The sequence below is a fragment of the Podarcis vaucheri genome, assembly GCF_965113315.1.
Source record: "Podarcis vaucheri genome assembly, chromosome: 16".
NCBI classification, from domain to species: domain Eukaryota; kingdom Metazoa; phylum Chordata; class Lepidosauria; order Squamata; family Lacertidae; genus Podarcis; species Podarcis vaucheri.
Window position 1 is genome coordinate 36,184,946 of NC_138754.1, and position 19,385 is coordinate 36,204,330.

Sequence of the window (19,385 nt, forward strand, 5' to 3'; positions counted from 1 at the left end):
CAACTGAAATCAAGAAAGAAGTAAGACCACTCTTTATGTACGCAACATCTGCAGCCAGGATTCTGGTCTCAATGAATTGGAAGAGTAAAAATACACCTACAAAGTCAGAATGGCAGGTAAAAATGACAGAATACATCCAACTGGCAAGAATGATGGGAAGAGTTAGAGGGTACTCAGTGCAGAGGGTGAATAAAGAATGGATAGTATTTAAAGAATATTTGAAAAACTACTATGATAGCAAAAATCTCCTGGCAGACCTTGAATGATTCTTGTAATGTATAGATAATAAACTAAAGAATTTTTCTCTGAAGGAAATTAAGGAAACAAAGTACAATAACATGATACTGTGTAAAAAGAAAAACAAATGAGATTCATTTTTTTGAGAACAATCCAAAGTTTATTTTATCTTCCTTATCTTTATTCTTTCTTTTCTTTCTTTTTTTCCCTTCTCTATTTTTCATTGTTGTTGTTTTTTTCTTTTTCCTGTGTAGTGTACATGCATAAATTGTAACATGGTAAATTGCTGTGTAAATATGTGTTGAATGATAGATAGATAGATAGATAGATAGATAGATAGATAGATAGATAGATGAACCGGGGCGGCATCATGGGTTGGTGTCAGGGAACTGACATCGGAGCGAGAGGCGAAGGGGAGGCTCCCAGATGATGCTGGCGAAGGACCCAGCAGCAGGGGGAGAAACAGCTCAGTAGAGGGGGAAGCCAATCAGCGCAACACCGGGGATAAAGGGGGGCAGATGGGGGAAGTGGAGAGAGGGCTCCAGGACTCTTCACTGGACATCAGTGAGGAGAGCCCAGGTCCTCCGTTACCCACGCCCTCCCTGCGCAGAAGACTCCTGCGCAGTGAGAGGAGGAGGAGACTGGGTGTCAAACAACTTTTATGTTGGAAGAGGTTCAAGAAATGCCCACTGATGGATTCTGCCAGTGACTGAGACAGCCACGATGAGAAGGGGCTGTGCAGTCAGAAAGGTTTAACAAGGCAAATTAACCGAGAAGGACACCAGTTTACGCACGAGTAACTCATACCCATTACAGTTGGCATCGCTGGGCATTTGCTGTGGTCCATAGTCCTGCAGGGGTCTCTCTGCTGCTGCTGCTCCTACCTTGCTGTCACTGCCTATTCAGCTATTCTATTCAACAGGCAGTGACCTGAAAAAAGGAAAAGGAAATCTCTTTGCAATCTTCAGCCTCATCTACAGCTGGGCCAGCCCAACCATGAGACAGGGTGAGGTTGTCGCCTCGGGCGGCACAAGTGACAGGGGCCGCAGATGAGGCCTCCAAAAAGGCTGCTGCAGATATCGAGTGAATCCAGAAAATGATTGGAGTGAAAGGAGAGTAAAGATAAGATAGAAGAAGAGATTAAAGAAATAATGGAATGTGTTTAAGCTAGTTGGAAAAATAAAGTAGCGTAACAAGAATGGCTGGAAGTCACTTAGTGGGTGTCCGTGTGGGGTAGGTGTGTTGATATGTATAGTATACCGTATTTTTCGTCCCATAGGACGCTCCGTCCCATAGGACGCACCTAGTTTTTTGGGGGGGAAATAAAGGGAAAATTTTTTTCCTTTATTTCCCCCCCAAAAGCAGGTCGGGGAAGCCGAACCAGGTCGAGGAACAGCGGGATGGCGGCGCTGTGCCTCCCTGCTGTCCCCCGAGCTTGTGGGGCTGGCCCATGTCTGCATCAGGGCGCCCCTCGCGCTGGGCAGCAGGCTGCTATCCGCAGCGTGGGGAGCCTTGCGGGGAACTCCTGCAAGGCTCCCCACGCTGCGGATGTCTGCCGGGCGCGGGGGGTGCTCTGCTTCAGGGCGCCCCTCGCGCTGGGTGGCAGGCTGCTATCCGCAGCCTAGACATCCCTGCGGGAGGTCCCGCAGGGCTGCCTAGGCTGCAGATGTGTTCCTGAAGCCTGGAGAGCAAGAGGGGTCGGTGCGCACCGACCCCTCTCGCTCTCCAAGCTTCAGCAAAAGCCTGCATTCGCCCCATAGGATGCACCCAGATTTCCCCTTCATTTTTGGAGGGGAAAAAGTGCGTCCTATAGGGCAAAAAATACGGTAGGTAGGTATTATATAGAGTAATGTAGGTATGTTTTATGTTATGAAAATAAAGTAATGTGTTATGTACATGTATTATGTAATTGTGTAAATGTATATGCATGTGTTTTATATGTTAACAATTTTTTTTAAAAAAAAGGCTGCTGCCACAGTAGCAGGGACAGCTGCAGTGCGCTTCTTGCAAACCAGATCTCCCGTCACCCCAAAAACCTCTTGAAAAATAGGAGATGCTGCTGGTCTGTGTCCACACCTAGGGAGGAAATGGCAGGGGCTGCCCTTCTTTCCTGGCAGGGGTGGAGGACCCCATTTTGTGGTTTGCCTCAGGTGCCAAAATATCTTGAGCCAGCCCTGATCTGCACTATACGTACCGCTTTGAACAGCCACGGTTTCCCCCAAAACACCCTGGGAGCTGCAGCTTTGTAATGGTTGTCAGGAGTCCCCTGTTCCCCTCCCAGAGCTACAATTTCCAGAGTGGTTTAACAGTCAATCCCTTTTCCTATATGCAGCTCAGAGGAAAGAGATCCAGGAATGTGCCTACCATCGGAAGGGTTGCAGTTCCCTGCCATCCCCACGGAGATGCCGAAGAAAACAAAGACTGGTCACCTAGAAACGAAAGAAAATATTAGATATAAATTGCTCCCGTGCCTTAAAATCGCTGCAGTACCTGATGTAAGATTGGACGGGGGGTGGGGGAGAGAAAACTCAAAACAACCTAACACAATCCTGCAAATAGTGTCCCAGATTGAAAGTGCTGCCTGCCTGCCTGCCCTCCTTAACATGCAGAATAAACAGATGGGCAGTGCAAACAGAGCTTCTTCGCTACCCAGGTATCTGCAAGAGAGCTTCCTCTGCCCTCTGCATTCAGTTCTTCAAATGGGGTCCCGCTTTTAGCTGAGACATAACACTGGCTCCCTGCACCCTGCACTTTGTAAATCAGGGACAAACTACACGAGATGTCCTTCACACAACGAGCCATTGTGACAATGGCTTTCAAAGCTTTAATGGTAGTTGCGGGGTCTCCAATTCAAATGTGGATGGAGTACAGAGTTATTATTCTGATAATATATCAAGTTTCTATCCTGTCCTTCATCTGAGGAGCACAAGGTGGTATACAATTCAGAAACACAAAAATATATACCATGGAAACAAACTAAAATAATACCCCCACCCCAAAAAAATTAAAAGGCCACCATTTGTTTAATCAGCCAAAGGCCTGGGAGAAGAGGAATGTTTTTGCTTGGCACCTAAGGGTGTGTAACAACAGCACCAGGCAAGTCTCCCTGGAGCATCTGGCTTGTGTGCAGAAGGTTGCAGGTTCAATCCATGGCAGCTCCAGAATATCCCTTGTCTGGAGTCCTGGAGATCAGCTGTGAGTGAGTGTAAACAATGTTGAGCGAGATGGACCATGCGTCTGACTAAGGCAGTTTCCTATGGGAAGTGGGGAGGGGGTCTTCAGGCATTTCCCCATCTGTTGTGGTCCTGATCCTCTTCCCCAACCTGACACTGCAAGAAAAAGCTTCCATGACAATGTATCATGTGGTTGGGGGGGTCTCACCTAATTTGGCTTTCCACAACCAATGGACTTCGTTCCTCAGGAGCAGGCTTCCTCAACCTCGGCCCTCCAGATGTTTTTGGCCTACAACTCCCATGATCCCTAGCTAGCAGGACCAGTGCTCAGGGATGATGGGAATTGTAGTCTCAAAACATCTGGAGGGTTGAGTTTGAGGAAGCCTGGCTAAGGAGGGAGCGCTTCCAGCTCCTGACACCAACCCCTCCCCCCATTCCACTGGTGCAAATTCTCTTCTGCATACCCTTATTTTTAAAAAAGAAAAGGCACTGGGGTTTCCCCCCCCCCCACGTTCTTTATTTCTGAACAACACACTGTGTAAAGTACAACAGTGGGTGAAGCTGGGATGTGGGATTCAAAGGAGTGGAGATTGTGAGAGGAGAAAATGGGGGGGGGGAGGAATAATAAAAGGATTGAGTGGTATTTGAGGGAATTATGTAAGCAATGATACACGTAGGTAATCCAGTTCTGTTTGTTGAATCGACTAGTATTAAAAGCCATCTGTAAATACCTGTGCAGGCAAACCAACTGTTCTAGGAAGTATTTTCTTGGCACAGACTTTTAAACATAATCTCCTAAGGGGTGGGGGCATAGCTCAGAACCACAGTGCATGCTCTGAATGAAGATGGTCCCAGGTTGAATACCTGGCGACATCTCCATTTAAAAGCAGCCTGCGGCAGATAATGGGAATGAACCTCTTTCCTGAGACACCCTGGAGAGACACTGCCAGTTAGGGTAGACAATACAGGGCTGGGTGGATAAATACCCTGACCCAGTGGCAGCTGGTACCCACTGGGGCTGGTGGGATGGAATGCAGGAAGCCCAAACAGCAAGCGGAACCAGAGCCAATGACAGGCAAAGTCAACGAGTCCAAATGTTGCCCACCCCCCTCCTCCTCCCTAAGCAAGCAATCCTGAAGCTAAGCAGGAGGAAACTAACAAGCAGTTCCGCCTCTGGGGACCAGTTGCGTACCTTCCAACGCAATGGTCTGGAAGACCACCTTCTGGGTCTGCACTCCCATGTGAGTCAAGTGCCCCACACCAGATCGTGGCCCCAAAATAAGGGGTTTTTCCTGGGCACAGAACCCCAAAACATGTGTTTTGGGGTCCTGTGCCCAAAATCGCACGAGATTGTGGCAGCCATTTTGGACACTGTCCACTCACAGGGGGGGAAACAGGGTGATCCGGGGGTTTTCCAGGGCAGTTGACAAGTATGTCAGCTGTAAGCAAGCAAACAGGCAGGTATGGGCTAGCTGAGAGCCTGGAGTTGATGGGAACGTTCCTTGTCCACTATAATGAACCAGCTTCCGCTGGCCTGACCTGATGTGTGTTATCTGTCTCATGAATAAAAATAATAAAAAGGCCATGTACAGTAACTACGGGTGCCTTCTCTTTTCTACTTTGGAGGTGTCAATTACCTCTTGTCAATCTTAAAGTTTGGTGCTTTATCGTCAATGAAACAATCAATGGCAGCCCACCCCAGTTTGGTGCCTTCCAGAAATTATTGTATTATGACTCCCATTATCTCTGACCATCAATCATGCTGGCTGAACTGGTTGGTTGGTTGGTTTGATTGATATCTGGTGGGAGTTTGAGTCCAAAATTTCTGGAGGGTACCATTCTGTGGATGGCTGATTTCATTCAACATGCACTCATTTATCATTTTGCAACATGCAACATTCTCACTTTGTCTAGAGTTTGCAAAACCCTAGTTAATGGGGAAGGGACTTCCCCTGCAAGGTCATAGAGAACGTTGGTATATCTCTTCTGGGTTGCATGCAATCCTTTCTAGGAAAAACAACAACACCATTTCCACTTACCTACAGCAGCAGTAAAATACTGCTCAATCTCATTGGCTGTGAGCACTCTTTCCCATATGATAAATTCATCGAAAGCCCCATTGACATAACGCTTAGCCTGGTCACTCTCTGACCCTGTCAACATGTTTGAATTAGAGTCATCGTAGCTGTAGAAAACTGTCCCCTTTGGATCAGTGGTATTTAAGGTTCCATTGACATAGACTTTCAAGCCATCTTCAGATTTCCAGGTAAATAGAACATGAGTCCATTGGGGACCTGAATGAAAAGCACAGAAAGCTAGAGCAGACACTATGACTCTATAAACTCATTTAAGAACACAAGAAGAGCCTTGTTGGATGAGCCCAAAATCCCTACAGCAATCTGTTTCCCACAGTGCCCAACCAGATGGCTATGGGAAGCCCATAACCAAGATGTGAGGTCAAGAGCCCTCTCCCCCTGTTGTTCCCCAGTGACTGGTATTCTGAGACATGTAGATATCTGGTCTTCAGGATAGAAGATTGCCCTCATGACTAGTAGCCATTGATAGCCTTACCCTCCATGAATGGGACTACTCAAATTCATTTCCTTCTACTCAAATAGATTCCCTCTCATTGTTAGGTTTCTATCTGCTGGATCTTCAGGCTCTATAATGCTATTGTGTAGGTTGGGAGATGATGGGCTTCTGCAAATTGTAACTGCTATGCACATAATAGGGGGAGAGGAATACATTTTCTCAATATAGCACCGTGTTTGTCTATCCCACCCCCTTTAAAGCCATCCACACTAGAAGCTATCACAAAAGGTATCAATGAGTAATTAAATGATGCAATTCATTATGTGAAGAAGCAGCCTATTTTGTCTTTCCTAGATCTATTGAAATTCTAATTCACCAGGAGGAATTAATGGACTTACATTAGTCAATTCCAATGACTAATTGGAAACTAACATTCCAATGACTAATTGTCAAACTAACATTGGATGCAACCCTAAGTTTCTAGCCTGTGTGACATTGCCCGGTGAATTCTCAGAAGCTGAGTAAGATTTCTAGTGCTCAGGAGGGTGAGGTTTCAGTACTCTACATCATGAATAGTGGAACTAGAATTGCGCAGATAAGCACAACTATTCAACTTTGCATCCTTTATGCAATTTTGGCAGGATACAGAACCCAGCTTTTCTCAATGCAGAATTCTGGCAAACTTAAGCACAGACATCCCCAATAATAGCTGCATAAAGGAAGGGTGAAGTTCAAGAGATGTAGCTTTTTTCCATCACAATGCAATGGGGAGGAAAGGATCTATACTTTCAATACTCTCTTCCCTGCTAAGCAGTTGTTAAAGGCAGAAGAGTTCACCTTTTAAGACCCTTTGAATGTGACCTTTTTATGTAAAAATACATTTACTATGGTTCATCACTACATTTCAATGAATCCATACAGACCTGAAAAATCCAAATTTACCTGGCGGAATGAAATCGGCTTCCCACTTCTTTGAAATCTGATGGTTAAAGAGCTCTATAGACCCTTTGCTTTCACTGAAGTAGACTTTAAATCCACTGGAAAGTACCTGATCCCCATATGCAGGAGGGGGCTTAGTCTGCTGCTCCTGAGTCTTCCAGAAAAAAGAGAAGGTGACACCTAAAGAATGGCAAAAAGAACATGAATTGTCTGTGAGAAGATAGACGTGGAACTGAAATTCATCAGAACAGAGGTGGGTGCAGCTTAGCTTGAGCAGGGCACACCTCAGTTGTGTTTCCACTCAGAGCCCTGCACCTCCTGTTCCCCTGTTGCCTTTCCCCAAAGGAAAACTCAGCTTAGAGATGGAGCAGCGTCAGCCCTGTCGTTGGGTGTAATGGCTGGGTCTCTCCCACAGAAGCGAGACAACTGTGGCAGCAATTAACTCAGGTTTAGTGCTCAAAACACACAAATCATTCTGGAGCTCAGTCACTCAACGTCTGCTTCCAAATTAGCTGTTGCCGAGTCTGAGTTCCGCCCCTTCCTCTTCCCATGTTTAAAGCCCCCCTTCGCTTCCTTTCCTGTTCACGCCTCTCATTAATTCTTGTGCACCTAGGTGGCCCTCCCTCTGAGTCCGAGCTTCAACTGTCAGTCTGTGTCTTCCCCCTTCCTTCTCCATGTTCTCAGAGCTCAGGCTTCTACTGTCAGGAGTTCTGCCAACACTCAAGTAGGACCCTGGCAGAGATACATGCCCGACTGGCATGTTCTCTCCCTCCTGGTCGATCGTTCAGGAGCTTCATAAGCTTTCCTCAGCCCGAACATCACAGCAACCGATGCCAACCGACACTGGCACACTTAGGGATCTGAAGAGTTTGCGCAGTCGTGTAACAGACCTCAGCAACTCAGCATTTTGGCTAATCTACTTTATTTACATATAAACACACACGGAGCACTGCAACAAGGCTCCCTCTCTCTCTAGCATCAGACAGCAGAGAGATAAATAACAAAGGACAATAGTCCCACTTCACGGAACACAGTAACACAGACATCCTGTCTCCATCACTTCCCACTCAGTGGAGTCAAAACACATACCGTCATGAGATAGACAAAAATCTCATGACTGCAATCATGGAGCAGAAATTCTAACATCTACTGGAACTAGGTTGCTCCTCCCTCATTCTGCAATCCTGCCTAATTACCTCCTCCTGTCTCTCCACACTCTCCCCCTCTGTCAGCAATGGGACGCAGCTGACATTGGGTAGAGTGAGGCAGCCACCGCAGACAGCAGGTGCTGGAGAGGGAGAGGCAGAGAGCAGTTCCGGTTTCTCCCAGTTTCTCATTTTTCCAATATTAAAATCAGATTTTCACATTTCCAAGCCAGTTTGCAAGAAGAAGAAGAAGAAGAAGAAGAAGAAGAAGAAGAAGAAGAAGATCCTCATGAAAATGAGCCCCAGTCAGCATGCCCAGAGGTCAGGGATGATGAGATCTATAGCCCATTGGCATTTGGGAGATACTATATTGATTGGATCAAGATGAGTTCTGGGGTCATCATCAATTTATTAATCACCTTATATAGAATAGTCTCAGGGCAATGTATCATTTTGAAAAGCAACAAATAAATAAATAAAGTGCGTGCAGAACAGCAGATACATTTAAAACTAAACTAGAAAGAATGAAACTCATGGCGAAGGCCCACTCAAAGCTGGGGAAGCTTCTCAGAACACAAGTGCCTTCATTTGTTTCCAGAAAGAGTGAATAGTGGACAAAGACTCTATTCCGCAGAAATGTATAACTGCAAGGGGACCATAAGGTTAATCTAGTCCAACCCCTTGCGATGCAGGAATCTTTTGCCCAATGTGGGGCTCAAACCCGCAACCCTGAGATTAAGGGTCTCAGGCTTTACCGACTGAGCTAGGGACAGCTACGTTAAAAGCCCTGCTCTGAGTTGCTGTGGCTTCTGCGCTCTTTGGAACTTGCAGGAGAAACTTTGCCACAGACCACAGCAATCTACTGGGTGCATAACGGACAAGGCAATCTCTCAAGTGTTGCCTCTGCAACCTTTCCTAAACCAAGGGGCCAGGACTGCATCCACCAGGCAAACGCCCGGTCACTGATATTCCCTGCTTTCCGCTCCAGTCCTTTCCGCAAGGGGGAAATGTGTGGTTTTGCTAGCATTGTTGGTTATTATTTTAGGCCTGCTGAGTTTGGTATTTCTGTTGGTGGAGGGAAGCATGCCGTCAGGCTCAGAATGGAAGGTTGCCAAGCTGAGCTTCAGTTGTGGTCCTCCCCGTTCTCCAGGAATTTCAGCTCCAAGTCTGACTGACTAAGCTCTCCCTTGTTCACACCCTACATTGATAGGACAACAGTCTGAAGAGTTGAGTTTTGTGAAAACGTCTCTTCCCTTTTGCCAAACCATCTAAATGTCAGTCACTGTCAGTGGGAGGGGTGGGGGATAAGCAGGGACGGGTGCATCCATCCATTTTATAGGAATTGGTGAATCTATTAATTTCAGTTCTTTCAGTTTCTCATTTCTCCATTGTTTAAATTCATTCTTCTGCATTTCTGCAGCAATTTTCTTTCTTTTCTTTTTTAAAATCCTCCTAAAAATTCTTCATCATTTTAGTGTGACTTTCTCCTAATAAACACATTTTTGTATGCAGTCTTTATTACTGTACAGATTCAATTTCTCTGATACAATGCATTTTTGTACGTGAATAAAATCCCCGCCCCCAATCCCTAGAGAAGGGGGAGCTTTTGCGCACCCCAGACAAGGAATTCACCCTCACACATTGCTAGATTCCTGGAGCATACAAATTGCAGTTGCATTCCACACTGGAATTTAAAAAAGAAAAAGGCTACGGTCTTAAGCATGCTTGATAGACACCCAAGCATCTTCTTTTAGAATAGACAGAGTTGTTCAGGCTGTGTGCTGCCCACCTGTCTGAGGTTGGCAAGAAGAAGAAGAGAAGAAGAAGAAGAAGAAGAAGAAGAAGAAGAAGAAGAAGAAGAAGAAGAAGAAGAACAACAACAACAACAACAATTTATTATTTGTCCCCCCACTGACTGGGTTGGCAGTGATGTCAGGCTGCATGATATTCAGGCAAGCCAGCTGTGATGGGTTGCAGCTACCTTAGTTTGATGGTGATGATCCAGGTGAGGTCACCTGTTCAACTCTGGTGGAGCAGGAGGCATTGAATGGAAGCATGTCAGGAGTAAACAGCATAGGGGATCCTTTAAGGGACATTTGGGGTGTTGCATCAAGACCCCAGCCCAGTTCAGGGTTGCCCTGCTTGCCACAAACATACCAAAGTTGCAGGTATGACTGACAGTTCAGCTGTAGGCTTCAACTTCCTACCACTTCTGAAATGTTCTTCCACCATGGTTTCTCCCTGACATTTATAAGGGTGTGTGAGTTTCCCCATCTCCTTTTTCATACTATTGTCACTCGCCACACAATGCAGTGTTTGAATGCCTTAATGATCTTGCTTGTGAGCCCTGGGAAAGCCAGTGATGGCATGATAAACATTTACCCAGTGCCTTATATTATCCTCGTCATTAGAGAATGAACATTGCAGACCAAGAGGTTTTTATTTCCCAAATGGTGTTGTCAGGGGTTCAGGAGCAGAGACGCAGAGAAGGGAGGAAGCAGAGAGCGAGGGGGAGGAATCCGAAGGGAAAATGAGTGATGATGACGACCCGAGATCTCCAAGCCTAAGCAGTGAGTCAGAGGACTCCCAAAAGGGAGCCCCAGTGAGCAGAGCAAGGGGGGGTTCCGGGGGGACACCCCAGGAGGAAGGGAACAGAGGAGATTCAGAGAGTAGCAGCTGGAAGTCGGGACCCACGCTCATAACTGAGGGCGGCAGCAGCTGGAAGTCGGGACCCACGCTCAAGACTGAGAGAAGCAGGGAGGAAGGTAGCCAGGCATCGGGTTCCGGAGGCTGTCAGCAGGAGGGAGGGCACGAGTCAGGGGTGGTCACGCCCTCCTCAGAGAGCGAGGCAACGGTTAAGAGGAAAGTAGAGAGTTGGGCGCGCGCGCCAAGTTCAAATGCAGCGGAAGCTGGAGCAGTAAGCAGCCCGGAGAGTGAGCCAGGTCCCAAAGCCCGCCGCAAGGAGGCAGAAGGATCAGGGGGGTCAGCGTCAGAGGAGAGTAGAAGGGAGGAGGCCCAGGGGGGCAGAAGGACCCAGAGACATAGGGAGAGGCGAAGGAGGTGGAGCAAGGCTAGGGTATTAAGCTGGTGTGCAAGAGGCGGGGACTCAGACGGGTCTTCGCCGACCTAGGGCAGAAGGTGTAGAGCTGCACGCTGCAGTTCGGAAATGAAACCTGTAACTTAATAAAGACTCTTATAAAGTGAACGCTGGCGGACTTGGTCCTATGTGAGCTGGGACTGGGTGGCAGCTCTGACAGTAAGACCCGTCTCTGAAAAGCTTCGGACACCTGATATCTCGCAGCGGAGAGAGAGGCAGCTGGAGGAGGGGATCGGTGTTTGGGAGCAAGCTCACGACGGTTAGCAGAGATGACGGAAGCAGAGACAGTTGCAGCGCTGCAACAGGCAGTTACCCAATTGAACGCGGAGGTACTGGCATCCAAGAAGAGGGAGGAGGATGCGGCAGCCGCCTACAGAGATCTCCACGCCAGGTTTGAAGCATGGGTTAAACACGGGCAGCCAGGACCCAGACCGGAGGGGGTTGGGTTGGCACGGAGAGCAGGAGGGCTTGTGGCTCACTTCGATGGGAATTTACAACAGTACCCCAATTTTCGAGCAGACGTAATGTGCGCACTGCAACTGCTGGCAAAAGACTTTAGAGATGAGGAAGAGAAAGTGGGGTTCATACTATCCCATTTGCATGGGGATGCTAAAGCGTGGCTACGCAATTTGTGGAGGGATAAAGATCCGGCGCTTCAGAATGCAGATGCCTTTATCAAAGCGATGGATGCGTGTTTTTTGTCTACTATTGATGTGGATCTTGCCCGACGGGAGATTCATGGACTAAAACAAGGGAGGGCAAGCGTCCGGCAGTACCACGCCCGCTTTTTTGCGCTGGTCAGTGCCTTAGAGTGGGACCGGGATTCGCCCCCTGTCAGAGACCTGTTCTGGGAGGGTCTAAGCTCTGCGGTCAAGGATGAAATTGCAAGGGGGGAGAGGCCCCGAAGCACGCAGGAGGTGGTCCAAAGGGCGCTGACTGTGGGGGTGAGGCTGGAAGAACGTCCATGGTGCAGAGATGAAGGACGTGGAGGGCGCGAAGCAGCGAGAAGTTTCTCTTTCGTTCCAAGAGAAGCAGCGCGTGCGCAATCCACACCTCCGCCTGGAGGGGGAGGGGAACCGATGGAGGTTGGAGGTGCAAGGGCTCAGTCAGCAGCCAGAGCCCAAGCACCGACAGCAGTGAAAGCGAAGCCTCCTAGAGGGAACAGGAAGTGTTACATCTGCGAGGATCCAGGCCATTTGGCGAAAGAGTGTCCCCGGAGGCTCCACAAGCACACTGCAGCCTCAGCAATGGTGACTGCAGCAACGCAGCAAGGAGAACCACAGCAGGGAAACGACGATGTCTGGCTGGAGACAGAGGCACTGGGGCCCAGCCAGACGCATCAGTGAAGCAGTCCCCAGCGATCTTGCAACCCACGGACCCCCTCCCACCCAAACCAGTAGTGCAGCTCACAGCATCTCTCCAGCTACCCAATGGCGTCACTATCGAAGTGCCGCTTTCTGTGGATTCTGGAAGCAACGCAGACTTTATAGCGCAGGATTTTGTGGAGCAGCACGCTATACAGCTACTGCCTGCCACTCTGCCCCTGCAAGTCGTCACAGTGGATGGCAGAGAGTTGCTAGGGGGGCAGGTGGTGAAGCAAACGCCACCGATGGTGATGCGCCTTGGCAACCACAGGGAAGTCATCAGTTTTAATGTCACCCAACTGTCGGACACGCCCATTGTGTTGGGCATGAGTTGGCTGGACAGGCACAGTCCGACACTGGCTTGGTACCAGAGACAGCTGATCTTCGGCTCCTCTTATTGCGCAGAACACTGCATCCTGCCCAGACAGGAGGGAGAGGAGGAGGAATCACAACTGCAGTTGGGAACGTTGCAAGCAGTCCCCCACAAATACGCAGACTTTCTGGAGGTCTTCTGCGAGAAAGAGGCTGACAAGCTACCACCGCACAGGCAATATGACTGCAAGATTGACCTCCTACCAGGGGCGACGCTGCCGAAAGGGAAGCTGTATTCCATGTCTGAGGACGAATTACAGGAACTCAAACAGTTCATAGATCACAATTTGCAGCGCGGTTTCATCCGGGAGTCCAGGGCAGTAGGGGGCAGTCCTGTTTTCTTCGTGAAGAAGAAAGACACGCCCCAAAAAAGACTGGTGGTGGATTTTCGCCTCTTAAACAAGATGACCAAGCCTTCTGATTTCCCCATGCCCAGGATTGACGACCTACTAGCGACGGTGCGCAAGGGACGCGTGTTCACCAAGTTGGACCTGCGAGGTGCGTACAATCTCATCCGCATGAGGGAGGGCGATGAGTGGAAGACTGCCATGTTCACGCCTCTGGGCACCTACGAATACAGAGTGATGCCGTTTGGATTGCAAAACGGTTCTCACTGTTTCCAAGCTTTCATGCATCATGTGTTGGCGGGACTCCTTTACAAGAAGTGCGTCTGCTTTCTGGATGACATCCTGATATTCTCCGAATCGCAGCAAGCCCATGACCAAGATGTTCGGGAGGTGCTGAAGAGGCTGCAGCAGCATAGACTGTACGCCAAACTGGAGAAGTGCCAGTTCGACACGACGGAGGTGGATTTCTTGGGTTACAAGTTGTCGGACAAGGGGCTAGCCATGGACAGCGCCAAGGTTCGTGCGGTGTTGGATTGGAAGAGCCCGCGCAACCGGAAGGAGGTCCAGCGGTTTGTCGGCTTCGCCAACTTCTATCGCAAGTTTATCAAGGGGTTCGCGATGCAGACGGCGGCCATTACGGACACGCTAAGCTCCAAGAAAAAGAAATTCATCTGGACGGAGCAGGCGGAGCAGTCCTTTCAGGCACTCAAGCGTCTCTTCGCGTCGGAAGAGCAACTGCTGCATATCGACCCCAGCAGACCGATGCGGGTAGAGACAGACGCGTCCAATAGAGCAGTGGGAGCTGTCCTGCTGCAAAGGGACCCACAGGGGGTCTGGAGGCCGGGAGCGTTCTACTCCAGAAAGCTCAGCAAGTCGGAGCAGAACTACACCATCTGGGACAGGGAGTTGCTGGCCATTCATGCAGCTTTCAAGGCGTGGAGGCACTTCCTGATCGGCGCCAAGCACACGGTGCAGGTCTGCACGGATCACAAGAATCTGGAGCACTGGCGCACGGCTCAGTTCCTGAACCAGAGGCAGATACGTTGGGCGGAGTTCTTTGCTAACTTCAATTTCCGAATAGAGTACGTCCCAGGCGACACCAACGTCATGGCGGATGCACTGTCCCGCAAACCGCAATACCTCGAAGAGGCGACGCCAGCGGCAGCCATGCACATCTTCGCGCCAACAGCGTGGGCGTGCGCTTCAGCCACAGTAGACCTGGATGCGGTGCGGCGGGCGTTGCAGGACGACTCCTTCGCGCAGGCGAAGATGGCAGAGGTGCACAAGGGCACGGCGAGGGGCGACGAGTTCCAGATACGAGACGGCTTGCTCTTACGTAAAGGGGCCATCTACGTGCCGGGAGACGAACTTCGCGCCAGGGTACTGCAGCAGCTGCACGACGCACCCACGGCCGGGCACTTTGGCACGGAAAAAACGGTGGAATTAGTCGCAAGGGACTTTTGGTGGCCCAGACTGAGAGGGGAAGTCGCGGACTACGTTGCGAGGTGCGACACCTGCCAGAGGGCCAAACCGGTGCACAAACCACCGGCGGGACTGCTGGAACCGCTGCAAACGCCGTTTGAACCGTGGGAGAGGGTGGCCCTGGACTTTGTTACGGATCTACCCAGCTCGAGAGGCAAGACAGCTGTACTAGTGGTGGTGGACTTGTTCACCAAGATGGCACATTTCATTCCGTGTGCGAAGGTGGCCACGGCGGAACAAACCGCCAAACTGTTCATAGATCACGTGTTCAAAGTGCATGGTCTGCCGCGGTCTATCCTGTCCGACCGCGGGCGCCAGTTCGTCTCGAATTTCTGGCAGAAGCTGATGAGTTTTCTAAATGTCAAGGTCGATCTGGCATCAGCAAGACACCCGCAGACCAACGGGCAAGCAGAGAGGGTCAATGCCATCATGCAGCAGTACCTGAGATGCTATGCCAATCAACAACCTGCGACCTGGGTGGATTACCTGCCGCTCGCCGAGTTCGCTTACAACAACACGAAGCACGTGTCCACAGGGGTGACGCCGTTCTTCGCCAACAATGGGAGGAATCCCAGAACCTTCCCGGGACGGGAGAGAGTGGGGGACGGAGAACCACAGACGGCGGACGCGTTCGCGTCAGAGTTGCAGGCGGTACACGATCAACTCAGACGGCAGCTGGAGCTAGCTAAGCACGCCTACAAGGTGCAAGCTGACAAGCACAGGCGGGTTGGCGAAGAGATCCAAGTGGGAGACTGGGTCTGGTTGGCAGCCCACGCAGTGCCGACCAGGTCACTAGCCAAGAAGAAGTTGGGGCACAAGCAAATTGGTCCGTACCAAGTCGAAGCACAGATCAACCCGGTAGCCTTCCGACTGGCGCTGCCGGAGGGTTCCAGAATGCATCCGGTGTTCCACAGGTCGGTGCTCACTCCCTACAAGGCACCTCACAGATTCCAAGAGCCAGGGACGGCACCGAGTCCGTTCCGGGAGCGGACGGAGACGCGAGGGGTGACGCAGCAAGACCCCATCAACGAGGTCACGGAGATTTTGGACTCCAGATGGGGGGAAGAGGGAGTCGAATACCTCCTAGCCAGAGAGGGCACCCGGGCCAGCGCCAATAGCTGGGTGCCAGACTACGCTTTGGAGGAACCCCTGCTCAAGGACGAGTTTCATGCCCTTTTCCCACACAGACCCATGCCAGCGAGCTTCTTCGACGACTGGCTGTTCACGCCCACACTTTCTTCCAGCACGTTCCATGGCTTCGACTCGGACGGGGAACCCGCACTGAGCACCCGTTCCCCAGAAGGATCGCCGGCGGGTTCGGCGTCAGACACCTCGTATTGGTGGGACGATCGACCGGAGGAGCAATGGCGCCGGAAGTGGCTGGAGATGCCAGGTCGAGCGACCGACGCAGAGACTGACATGGACGTGTTCGGGGAGGACCTTGGGTTCGAGCACGGCGGTACAGAGATGGAAGCGGAACAGGTCAACGTCGGCGACCGCGAGGAGGAAGACTCGGAGGTCTTCAGTTGGCGGCCAACCACGGGGAGCGAACTGTATCCGGCATTCCCTCCCGTGATGATGGAGCACCCAGCACCCACACCTGAAAGCGGGGAGGGGGGAAGGGGGGGCTTCGAGGGGGGGATGGATGTCAGGGGTTCAGGAGCAGAGACGCAGAGAAGGGAGGAAGCAGAGAGCGAGGGGGAGGAATCCGAAGGGAAAATGAGTGATGATGACGACCCGAGATCTCCAAGCCTAAGCAGTGAGTCAGAGGACTCCCAAAAGGGAGCCCCAGTGAGCAGAGCAAGGGGGGGTTCCGGGGGGACACCCCAGGAGGAAGGGAACAGAGGAGATTCAGAGAGTAGCAGCTGGAAGTCGGGACCCACGCTCATAACTGAGGGCGGCAGCAGCTGGAAGTCGGGACCCACGCTCAAGACTGAGAGAAGCAGGGAGGAAGGTAGCCAGGCATCGGGTTCCGGAGGCTGTCAGCAGGAGGGAGGGCACGAGTCAGGGGTGGTCACGCCCTCCTCAGAGAGCGAGGCAACGGTTAAGAGGAAAGTAGAGAGTTGGGCGCGCGCGCCAAGTTCAAATGCAGCGGAAGCTGGAGCAGTAAGCAGCCCGGAGAGTGAGCCAGGTCCCAAAGCCCGCCGCAAGGAGGCAGAAGGATCAGGGGGGTCAGCGTCAGAGGAGAGTAGAAGGGAGGAGGCCCAGGGGGGCAGAAGGACCCAGAGACGTAGGGAGAGGCGAAGGAGGTGGAGCAAGGCTAGGGTATTAAGCTGGTGTGCAAGAGGCGGGGACTCAGACGGGTCTTCGCCGACCTAGGGCAGAAGGTGTAGAGCTGCACGCTGCAGTTCGGAAATGAAACCTGTAACTTAATAAAGACTCTTATAAAGTGAACGCTGGCGGACTTGGTCCTATGTGAGCTGGGACTGGGTGGCAGCTCTGACAGGTGTGCTTGTGTGTAGGAGAATATTTGTTATACACACAACAAAATGTGCCGATATCAGCAAACAAATCCCTCTGGCCTGTCGAGATTAGATGAAAAGGCATCATTTCAGGAAAATGGGTTGCACAGGCTGAATCCATTGGTCTGCGGCTGCCTTTGCCCTGGTTGGAACCAACAGCTCTTTGGTTCCTCCCCTTCTGGAACCCTACATGATTGGGGTTCTAGATCATGTGGGAAGCCACCGTGAGTGGTGAAGGAGCCCCATATCACCCAGTCACATTCCATGAGATGGTGGGCTTCAAGGACAGTGGCACAAGAGGTGGACCTCAGCACTCTCACCCCTCACTTGCATGTGGGGTTTACACGTGAGCAGAACGCATGAACAGGACTTAGGTCATTTCAGAACAACTAGTAGGGTGTGTGTGTGTGTGTGTGTGTGTGTGTGTGTGTGTATGCAAAGCACACCAACAGAGAGGCTGTGACTCCGCCCACCGCCAGCATGCTGCCAACCAATTACTTCCAAGGGAATGGAGTCCTTGGCAGGGGAAGAAGGTTGTCTGCCTCTATCATAGCTTAATCCCCCTCAAGAGGTTGCTATGAGGTTAAAACAGAGACAAACACCTGTGTGCTAGACTCCAGAAGAAATCATGGGACACCAATTGATTCTTTTCTTTCTTTTTTCTTTAAAGTGTTAACAACATTCTTGAAGTGAATTTTGGGGGGATTGTTCTCCTGGACTGATTGCTGACCAGAATAAACTTACCATAGATCCTTAGAGAGTTTCAAGCCAAATATTGTTCCTAACCAGCAATACTTATAACTTGAGAGATCTAATGCAGTCCTAAGGGGGTGATGCTCAGCTGTGATAGCGCTCTGAGATATGAGTCAAGAGAAGGATATTAAAATACAGGGAAAATGTCTCTGAAACTCAGTCCTTCAAGACAAACTCTTTGTGGAATTTGCTTGGGGAATTTCTGGCAACAGCGATCTCTCTTTCTCTTTTTCTTTTTAGAAGCCCATACTTAAATTACAGCAAGAAAACTGCACCAGTAATTCTGATAAATGTATTTGCATTTTCTAGGCAAATAATCTGGATTTTCTTGCTTTCTTTTAAAAATTAAAATGGGAGGTTGCAGAAAATGCACATCGTTAAACCTCAAAAGAGTTGCTGATATGTGTCTTCTTTCAGCAGCTTTCTCAGGATCCTCCTCCCTTTCTCTGGGAAAAGTGTGATGCAATAAAGGAATATAATGGAGACAATGACGACTGTGGCTTTGTACTAACCTTCAGGTTCACAGAATTCCGGGTTAACAATGCAAGAGTTCTGATGGCTTCCAAAAAGGAGGAAGGTCATTCCCTTAACATCTGGGACGCAGATGCCTTTGTTCACTATTCCTTCTACAATATCTACCAAAGGAGGGAAATTGTTTAAATGATACATTGATTTCTTTTTAATAGCCTTGTCAGTTCAAACAGCCTAGGGATACAACTCAGGCAATTTTAAATAGCTTTCATCCTATTCCTCTCCCCTCATCCCCATCTCTATGGGGCCTCAGACCCAGTGACCACTGCAATCCATCTCACTCCTTTGCATCCTCCCAGTGCTACTCAGACCCTCCCCCAAGTACTCCAGACTTACTGCACTGCTTTAAATGTATAGTACACATGGGGCCTATCACTTTAAACACTCATGTCATTCCCCAGAGAATCACGGGAAACATAGTTTGTTAAGGGCACTGAAAAAGACCCTCTATTCCCCTCCCTGAGCTAAAATAACCAGGGTTCCCTGCAAGGAGGCTCTGGTTATTAAACTACTCTGGGAACTGTAGAACCAGTAATGGGAATAAGAGACTCTGCTGCCTCTCATCTTCTGCCCCCTGCAACTGGGAGAGCCAATAAGGGCCCTTAAACATTACATCACAATTCATGAGCCATAGTTAAGGATTATCTGTAAAGCGCAATGTAAAACCATGGCTTGAAGAAGGTTTTAATTTACCGTAGGTAAGTGCTACATGCGCGCCAAGCTAACCATGGTTAATGCAATTTCCATGTCTCTCTGCTTTCTCTTCTTTTTGAGGTGACAAATAGATGGTATACAGCAGATCCAAGTTGAGGTATACAGTAGATGGTTTCTGGGGCAGCAGAATGCAGCTTAGCAAACCATGGTTTCACAGTATTCTTGATATTGTAACCAGAGTTAAGGCCACAACCCTTGGTTAGACCTAATCATCCTGTTTTGTCTCCCCTGGACCTA

The 19,385-nt window shown here is 49.9% G+C and overlaps 1 protein-coding gene and 1 long non-coding RNA gene across 5 annotated transcripts in view; one reads left to right on the forward strand and one right to left on the reverse strand.

Annotated features, from left to right (window-relative positions):
- LOC309521568 overlaps nt 1-19,385 on the forward strand; it is a 503,597-nt gene that overhangs the window by 350,896 nt on the left and 133,316 nt on the right. The window lies entirely within an intron of this gene.
- The window catches only part of ADGRD1 (adhesion G protein-coupled receptor D1), a 304,658-nt gene that overhangs the window by 262,061 nt on the left and 23,212 nt on the right, over nt 1-19,385 (reverse strand). For 2 of the 3 annotated variants that reach the window (XM_082204127.1, XM_082204128.1), the window contains 4 exons: nt 18,416-18,538; nt 6,885-7,061; nt 5,450-5,704; nt 2,602-2,666 (listed from right to left, as the gene is read on the reverse strand). In XM_082204127.1, the coding sequence (XP_082060253.1) occupies nt 2,602-2,666; nt 5,450-5,704; nt 6,885-7,061; nt 18,416-18,538 (620 nt within the window). Of the gene's footprint in view, nt 1-2,601; nt 2,667-5,449; nt 5,705-6,884; nt 7,062-17,171; nt 17,267-18,415; nt 18,539-19,385 lie in introns of those variants that run through there. The other variant, XM_082204129.1, reaches the window with a different exon arrangement.